Here is an 8,832-nt window from a genome sequence, read left to right as displayed (position 1 = left end):
GTCCACCAACCAACTGACAAAAGGGGGGCACAAGCTAATAAAGAGCAGCCAGAAACAGGCGAGAAAAGGCAGGAGACCAAGGATACAAAAAAAAAAAAAAAAGAAGGGAGGAAGAGAATAAACAATGGGAAAAGAGGAAGGAGAAAAGGAGAGGAAAGGGGCAGAAAACAGCAGAAAAGGCAGGGACGGAAGAAGAGCAGCCACGCACAAGAGGGGGGAGAGTAGTCCGAAGCAGCAGAGAGAAGCAGGGGGCAGTGAGAAGAAGTGACATGCTACCTGTGCAATACGCTTAAATGACGAATAAGTCAAGTGCAACACTCCAAATTCTTTTCATTGGCATGCATTGATCAAGCCTTAGACAAGTGCACTGCTTTGTCTCCGGATTGAAGTGCTTATGGAGCATAGCAAACTCATATCAAAGCTTCATTTATGTTTATACATCTAGGAAAGAACATTGGTGTTGTACTAGAGATTGCTAGCTTTCAAGAAATTGTGTGCCATGGCACAGGGCAGTGTTCAGGAAACTTCTTTTCTGAAACATGTAGACTTTCTCATAATTTTTAAGTGCTACGGCACAGGGCAGTGCATGGGCACTTCCATTTATTTTTCATGAAGCCAAAAAGAAGAAGAAAAAAAACACCCTCTCTCTGTGAGAATTTTACACTGTTATAGCATTAGACATCCAATGATCCATAATCATATGCAACTCAAAAACTCTATATTGAAGAAGAACCACACGAGGCATATCCTTGTATTCGTTCCATGTACCTAGGAAAGTTCAATAGATGATTTAGCCTTCATTACACCAATTTCTACAAAGTAATCTTTTGATATAAAAAGGAGATTCAGCATTATGCTCTACCTTCCTTTCATATGCTACTTTTCCAGACTTGAAGGCCTTGATATTCTCCCCACACTCAAAAGTTACAAAAGCAGTTTTGCAACACTTGCATCATCTTTTTGCCCAAAGGGATCATCAATACACACAATTTCAGCTGCTGATAACTTTTGCGAGCACATAGGGCATAAAGAATCACTTTCAACAACCTGCATAATTGTGGCCTCACTGAATGATATCCCAAGCAGATCTCTCTCTCTCTCTCTCTCTCTCTCTCTCTCTCTCTCTCTCACACACACACACACACACACACATACACGCGCGCGTGCGCGGGCGCACTCATTCATTTTAGCCAGAGAATATCATTCAACCCATTCAGGAGGCAAGGGACCCTAAGAATCTACAGAGCTACCCCACCATTATGATCGGCCACTTGATGGCAAAGATTTAAGGCATATCTCAATCATTGGACACATTGGTCAGCCGCACCTAGCGCCATGACAGTAGTTGAAACTGAATTAAAAAATCCTTACGTGCAATATCTTCTTCTCATGTAATATCTACTTCGTTATTTTGTATTGATTATGTTATAACTAATTTGATACAGACTGAAACACCAGTGCTAAGACAAACCCGTCAAGATCCCTCTCCAGGCTTTCAATTTCCCGAGACTCTCCCCCACCTCCCTCCCCCCCCCAACTGCAGGCAAACCCTTTCCCCCATGGCCCCCCTTCTCAGCCTTTGCCCATCCCCCATCCTCGCCCGCCCCCTCCCTCCCCCGCCACCTGCTCAGACTCTCCCACCTGCAGCTCCCTCTGCTTGGGCTGTATCGGAACTGAAACAGGCCCTCGTAACAGTTGTGGCACAAGTACTTAGCTTATCTTCAAGGAAACAACAAACCTTGAGAAAATCTGAAAATAAACAAAAGAGAGAGAGTAGAGAGAGAAGACACCACACTAGGGGTTGTAATAGCCTTAAGCTGATCCCCCCCTCCGAGTTATATTAGATAAAACCACTTGGAGGAGTCTTGAGTACAAGTTCTTCGAGCTAGAGAGCTCTCTTGTCTTTTTACATGTCTTAACAATGAGAGAATAGCTTAATTTATAGTTCTTGCCCAAAAGCACTTGAGAAAAGCGATTTAAAATTCACTTATAGTCCAAAAAGCATCTTTTATATAATAAAAGCTCTCCTCTTTTTAGTATTTAAAAAGCTTTTAATCTTTTTCTTTCCAAAAGCTAGTCGCATCATTCCAAGCTTGTAAGGTGGCCCTGCACTGCTATTATGCCACATGGCAATGCCAAGTCAGCATCGCCACATCATCAATGCCACGTCACCTTTTTTCCCCAAAAAAATTTCCCCCTTTTTTTTGGCCGTGGAGGGGGGGCGGGGCGGGGCGGGGAAGGTTTGTTTGCGTTGCATTGCATTTTTGCATATCAGCAACCTATATTTTGATGCTTTGGTGACATCCCCCCAACTTATTAAACAATTGTCCTCAATTGATATGTCTAGTTTTGTCTTGGCTTTTCTCTTGCCGTGGGTCTAGCTCTTCTCTCTCTCACACTTGAGACATGATTCTTCATGTGGAATGTCCTCCTCTTCTCTTGTGCTTGGCTTCAGGGAGCATCTTGCCCTCACGGTCTTCACCCCTCACATAAAGTGACCTTAGGTTTGACCTCTCTGACAGATACTCCCACCCCTTACACCTCTAGAGTCGCCCTCCGGCAAGAATTTCCCAACATGATTCTTTTCCTGTCAAGATCAACACGCACGCGTTATATGTCACAAGACACAAACACATGCACACATGCTCGTCCTTGGGTTTGACCGGGCATCCCCGACCCTTGGCATGCATACACAAATATGCTCACAAGCATAAATCAAGTGAACAAATGAATGCACAAATAGTTCCTTGGTTTTAACACCAATTTCTTGGTTTTTAAATCACTTCTTACTGTAGTCCAACTACCCATGTCAATGTCTCTGACTATGGTAGACTAACAGTATTCATATCCATGTACTCAGTTTTGATTTTCTTCACTGGTAAAAAGTGCCTCCATGAGATGACTCGTCCCATGACTCTTGTAAAAAAGATTTAGTGTTGTTCAATCTCAAAGTTGCTCCTTTTGGATACAACGTGGACAACAACCCTCGAGTTCTACTCAATTCCCTGCAGTGGAATATAAACCTTGAGAAATCTCCTTTGTTCCTAGTTCCTTGGATGTCAAAATACAAAGGCCAGTGACATCCCCTTGGCTTCTAATAAGGTACTTTCTAGTAGTCTTTCCATGTGATCCCCTTCTTTCCACTGAGTCTTGACTCTTATCCTTTACAAAGATCATATATGCAAAGATAGAAGACTTTATTGCTTTGGAAATAGATACATGGGATACAATAGGGATGGTATCTCCCTTCTTCTTTGTTACTACAATAGTGATATCCTTATTATTATGCTTAAAAGAAATGGTCCTCTTGGGAACTGGATAATAGCACTCATTCGTATAGGAATAATGTCATATCCATCTGAGTCACAGAATTGAATTGGCTTAGGTAAAGCACAGGTCGATAATGTTGCCAGGACATGACTCCATTCTAATGGATCAATTAAATGCTCAGGGAAGGGTTGTGGAATGTATGCCTCGTCTGATACACTTCGATTACCTTTAAGTCTCTCAGTGTTGAAATCCCTACATGAGGCTCCACACATCCACAGATCTTCTCGTCCGTCTGACAATGTAACTTTTGAGCCCTCAGATGAAGCAGAATCAAACTCATCTATTGGAGACCTTGTTACATCACGATATGAGTGATTCCTTAGGTTGACCCTTGTGATGACAGAATCATGTCGGAGGTACAAATAATTGTATCCCCAATCTTGAATCATTTGAAATTGTCGCATGAATGGTCTACCCAATATCACTTCATAGTTTGGATGTTTTCCAAAATCCACTACTGCAAAGGTGTGCTCGTATTCAATCCCACATGTGGTGACCAATATGTTCTCAAGCAGCCCAAGGGGATGTTCTAAGCTTCCATCTGCTAGCTGCAAGCGCATCCTGGTACTCCTAATAGCTGGTTTGTCCCACTTTCCCAAATGGACCTTGTCACAATGCCCACTCCTGCGCCACTATCAAGTATTGCAGTTGAAGATACTTTTCGCACTGCTAATGGGAGGGTAGCATTTCCCTGATCGTCCTCACAAAATTTTCCTACTTTGTTGATAGGAACTGGCATAACATGCTTTGTCTCAGGGTGTATAGTACACTCATGGTGACCCTTTTGTAGCAATACTTGCTCTTAAAATTCATGTGGCAATATCATTCCACAACTCAGGTCGAATTTTTATTAAATCAAGCAAAGGTAAGGTACAAGCCACTTGTGCTGACAAAATAGCTTGCACCATACTCATATCCTTCTCCTTTGTCAACCTTTTATGCATGGAGGGTATTCTCAAGGTTTGAGAACAGTTCTCACATCCTCCCAGATATGATGGTAAGGTTTTCATTGTCTGCTTACTTCTAGGAGAAACAATTGTTTGGACTTCCTCCTGGATGCTTGGGCGTCTAAAGTTGTTTTCCGTGCCCCTGGTAAAATCCACCTCAGAGAAGGGAGGCGAACTAATAGAAGACATGTTCTCATTAACTTTCTCATGAACTGCAACCCACATCTCATTTGCCATGTCCTCATTAGCATCAATAACTTCATCATTGCATGGGAAGACAAGGCTAGGTGGTGGCAGATTACCCCCTTTCAATTGGGTGTCAATTGGTGCAGACCTTTCGCTATGAGCTTGTGAAATGAGCTCACTTTTCATTTCCCGACTCGATGACACTTCTGGTATGGTTTCTAATGTTGGCTTAAGAGAGGTTGGGCCCCGAGGAATAGGTGGTGGTGGTCCCTCAAGTATTGACTGAGCTTCCCTAATGAGTTGCTGATGTACAGCTAGATTGATCTTCTCCTCACGAGGGTTTGGGTATTCTTGAAGCTTCTTGGGTAGCTCAGATAAAGCTGCAATGCGACTTCTATGAGCATCAATGATGGCCTCTAGAGTCTCATTCACTTTATCCACAAAAATAGAACCCCCAGAACTATCCTCAGTCGTACTAGCCTCATCTTGTTTAGCACTAGGCCCAGGTTGAGGTTGATGTTCCTCATGCACTTCTTGGGATGTAAAAGTTTTATCCCCCATGTTTTGTTTAGAGGCTTCTTGAGAACTAGTGGATACACTTTTAGTTTGCTTGTTTCGGTTCTTCTTCCTCCTAGCGGTCTTTGTTCTATTGGACTGTAGGGTCTTGTCCACTAGATTTGTCTTTGCATCCCTAGTTCGAGGTGTCTCATCAGTCTGTATTTCGGCATTTCGTGTCTGTGATCTAGTCATGACTCTAAGTGGCACGACATCCTCATTCTCAGATGAAGGTGGTGATGGAATTATGCCTACAAGGTTGAGTGAGACCTTTGGTTGAGAGGTGCCCTCCTCATGTGGTTTCAGCAGACAATCTTTTGGGAAGTGTTCTACACAACACCCTAGACAATATCTTTCAATTGGTGGAAACTGTTGTACTGTTGTATTGGATCGAGATGCTTGCCTTGAGCGCTGTGGACAATCACGAGCCCAATGGGGTTCTCCGCACTCATAATAGGGGCCCATTGGTTTGGCCTCTACTTTCCTTGGCTGCCATTGACCTGAGGGGCCTGGAGTCCTAGGTTGGTAGCCGCCTAGCAGCATTAAAGAGTTTTGTTCCCCTGGTTGAGTGTCCAGTGCTGGGCTTGGGTATGCGGGACTTTCAAAGATATTTTCTTTGGATGAATATGATACATATTCCTCCTCCACATAGCCTGGGTTTACCAATTCTCTACACATATTTGAATTGTCGTAGTCGACAACCCTCACAGGAGCAGTCCCAGGAGCAGGAGGTTGAGCACCAAGAACAGATCGTGCTTGCTCTTGTGCCATCGGTGGCTTACGTTCAAAATTAGTATACTGTTGATACATTTGTGGAGCCACTCCACTCCTTGGCTGCTCACGTTCCTGTCTCATTCTCGCAATGCGAGTACATTCCTGTGTGGTATGGGTAAAGTTCCAAGCACAGGCTTGGCACCACTTTTTTGTGGGTTGGTTTGTGACTAGAGGAAAAAAGGTATTACAATCCTCTGTTTTATGGTTACCGCCACATGCTCCACAAAGATGAGAACCTGTAGGAAGTACACTCCTCATTCTCTGCTGCTGTTGTTGTGGCTGCATGGGTGGACGATAGGTCTGTCCCAATCTCCGTAGTACTAGGTTAGCTATTTGGTCTGGATTTACTAGCGCGCTAGACCCTGAACTTTGGTCATCACCCCACTGATCTCTAGGTTTCACCTCTGGGCCAGAACCATCTTGGAATTTGAAGTTATCGGTGAAATCCATAGCATCATGGCAAGACTCATTGAAATTTGTATGCTTCTTCGCATAGAGATGTGTATGCAGTGTTGAATTTTTGAGTCCTTTTAAGAAGAGAGAAATTAATCGACTTTGGGCGGGCTTCTCATCTTCTGGGCAACGATTAATGTACTGCTTCATTCTATTTACACAGTCTCTAACACTCTCATTCTCGCCTTGCTTACCGTGTCATGTTGAATTCCCATCAAGGAAAAAGCAGCAATGAATCTCTCTTCCAAAACTCGTAAAGAAGATTTGTCTGAAGCCTCTAATGCCTGAAACCAAGCAAGGGCTTTTCCCTCAAGAGTGAGTCCAAATCCTTCAATTTGAGTATGCTTATCGGCCACTTGCTCAGCTCGAACTGCTTGCCTAAATGCTGCTACATGGTCGTATGGATCTCCCGACCCTTCATACTTCTTTACCAGTTTCTGAAGAGTTGATGGCCTTACTTGTCTTGAATACTCATCATAGGGCCTACGGCCTCTTACTCTCAGTGGGAATTGTTCCTCTCTTTGGTAAGATGGTCCACATGTTTCCAAATTTGGTGTGGGTACCCTATTACCAGCCTCACCAAACCCCTCCAAAGATCTTGTCACCCGCATTTCAGGAGGTGCATTTATGGGAGGCTGAGTTGGCTCCCCTCTCCTCCGATTGTCATAGTGAGAAAGATGTTGGTGTGGTGTGACCGGTGGTCGCACATTTGGTGTAGGACGATATCTTGGTGCTAGAGTTGGGCTACTAGCTGTGGCCCACTTGGATGTTGAGGGTCCCTCTCTAGTGAACTCTCGTAGGGGAGGAGCAACAGTTTCTCCAAGAAAGGCTGTCTCTCCTGGTTTGGCTGTATTTGTTGAGAACGCTTCCATGAATAATGGTTGTCCTTTCCACGTGAGTTCTCGAATCTCTTTCCAATCTAAGGTTCGGTATTCATTGGCCCATTTATCAATTATTATGTTCATGTGTCCTGCAAGCTTCTCAACTACCACCACATGAGCTAGAGGAAGATCTAGCCGTGGCAATCTAGTTGTGGCATAATATCCCTCTAACGAGTCTTTATAGATCTCTTGAAGTGGGTCATCCTGTAAGACCTTTGTCACTGGAATTTGTCGTACAAACTCCCATTGGTTCTCAACCCCCTGATCCATTTTGCTCTTGTCTTTCCTATCCCTTTCCAAATTTAGATCTACAAGAAGTAAATCATCTATGGATGGCTTTGAGGACTGGGCATTGGAGGGTCCAGGCATGTCCGGCTCAATGAGCCAGTCATCTCTAGACTCCCTTGCTCTGGAAAGTTTTGATAAGTCTAAGAACTCGGTTTTAGAGAGCTCCCCTAATTTGTCTACATTTTCTGGATGGTAGGTGACTTCGTAGCGAACACCATCTCCACCCATGTACATGTTACCCTGGTCATTGACTAGAGGTGCTCTATCAAGTTCTGAGAAAATGTCTGCGATCTTAACAAGATACCGTTGTTGCGGATTCCTAAAGATCTCAGCTCCTTGAGCATTCGTGTAGACATATTGGAGTCTCACATTAAGTGTTAACCCCATGGTGTCGGCTTCAAATGGATTAAAGGATCTTGTGGGTGTTCTATTTGGGGCTACGGGATGACTATTTGTCGGCCCTAGATTGTCCATAGACAATGAACTAGTTGTTCTGGAGGAAAGCGTATCGGATTGGGATTCAGAAAGGGTTTCAGCAATATCTGTCAAATTGCCTACCGATTGGGTCCCACTTTCCTGCGTAGGTACTCTAGAAGGTGCCCTAGGCCCTATGGCAGAATCTATAAGACGTCCCGACCGCAAGTGCATAAGGTCAAATTTTTTTGGTTTTTTATGTGTTTTTGTTTTGTTTTTTGTTTTTTTGTTTTTTGTTTTTTTTTATAAATATATACATATATATGTATATATATATATTTATATTTTTTAACCTACCTAATCACTAAATGCAACTAAAATGAGTATGTGTGGCGTAACTATCTATCTTTTTTTTTTTATTTTTTTTTTAAATGATTTTTTTTGAATGATTTTATGATTTTTATGTTTTTACTTTTTTTTTTAATTTACACAAAAATTATGAATCACACTAAAAAAATACTAATTATGCACAAAGTTACAAAAATTTAAAAATACAGGTTACACTAATTATGCAAAAAATTAAAAAAATGAAGAATTACAAAATATGCAAAAAAAAATAGACTCCTAAAAAACACTTAATTTATAGAAATTTTTTATTTTATTTTCTTTTGTTTTTTTTTCTTTTATTGTTGTTGTTTTTTGTTTGTTTGTTTGTTTGGTTTTTTTTTTTAACTAATAAATTTCGTGCCTAATTACAAAAAATATAAATCTACTAATTATGCACGCAATTACAAAAATTCTAAAAAAATAAAAAATAAAAAATACAAGCTACTTTAATTATGCAAAAATTTAAATAATGAACAATGGATTCAAAAAAATAAAAATTATTGTTTTTTCTTTTTTTTTTTAAAAAATAAATTTATTTTTTTATGGGTTTTTTTTCTTTTTTCTCTTTTTTTTCTATCTCTTTTTCTCTCTTTTTTTTAAAAAAAATATTATTATTT

At 41.5% G+C, this 8,832-nt stretch overlaps 1 protein-coding gene across 8 annotated transcripts in view; it reads right to left on the bottom strand.

Annotated features, from left to right (window-relative positions):
• Positions 1-409: 409 nt before the first annotated feature.
• LOC147623684 (uncharacterized) overlaps positions 410-8,832 on the bottom strand; it is an 86,310-nt gene continuing 77,887 nt past the window's right edge. For 5 of the 8 annotated variants that reach the window (XR_015269192.1, XR_015269187.1, XR_015269189.1 and 2 more), the window contains 2 exons: positions 863-1,047; positions 410-768 (listed from right to left, as the gene is read on the bottom strand). Coding sequence is in view for 2 of the 8 variants with exons in the window: in XM_086820275.1 (XP_086676401.1) it covers positions 925-1,047 (123 nt within the window). In the remaining 6 variants the exon portion in view is untranslated. Of the gene's footprint in view, positions 1,048-8,832 lie in introns of all 8 variants that reach the window. The other 3 variants (XM_086820275.1, XM_086820276.1, XM_086820278.1) reach the window with 2 other exon arrangements.

The sequence above is a fragment of the Cibotium barometz genome, chromosome 26 (assembly GCF_041138505.1).
Source record: "Cibotium barometz isolate CiBa-2024 chromosome 26, ASM4113850v1, whole genome shotgun sequence".
NCBI lineage: Eukaryota > Viridiplantae > Streptophyta > Polypodiopsida > Cyatheales > Cibotiaceae > Cibotium > Cibotium barometz.
The sequence above is the reverse complement of the archived record's forward strand: the minus strand, read 5'-3'. Positions and strand labels throughout refer to the sequence as shown.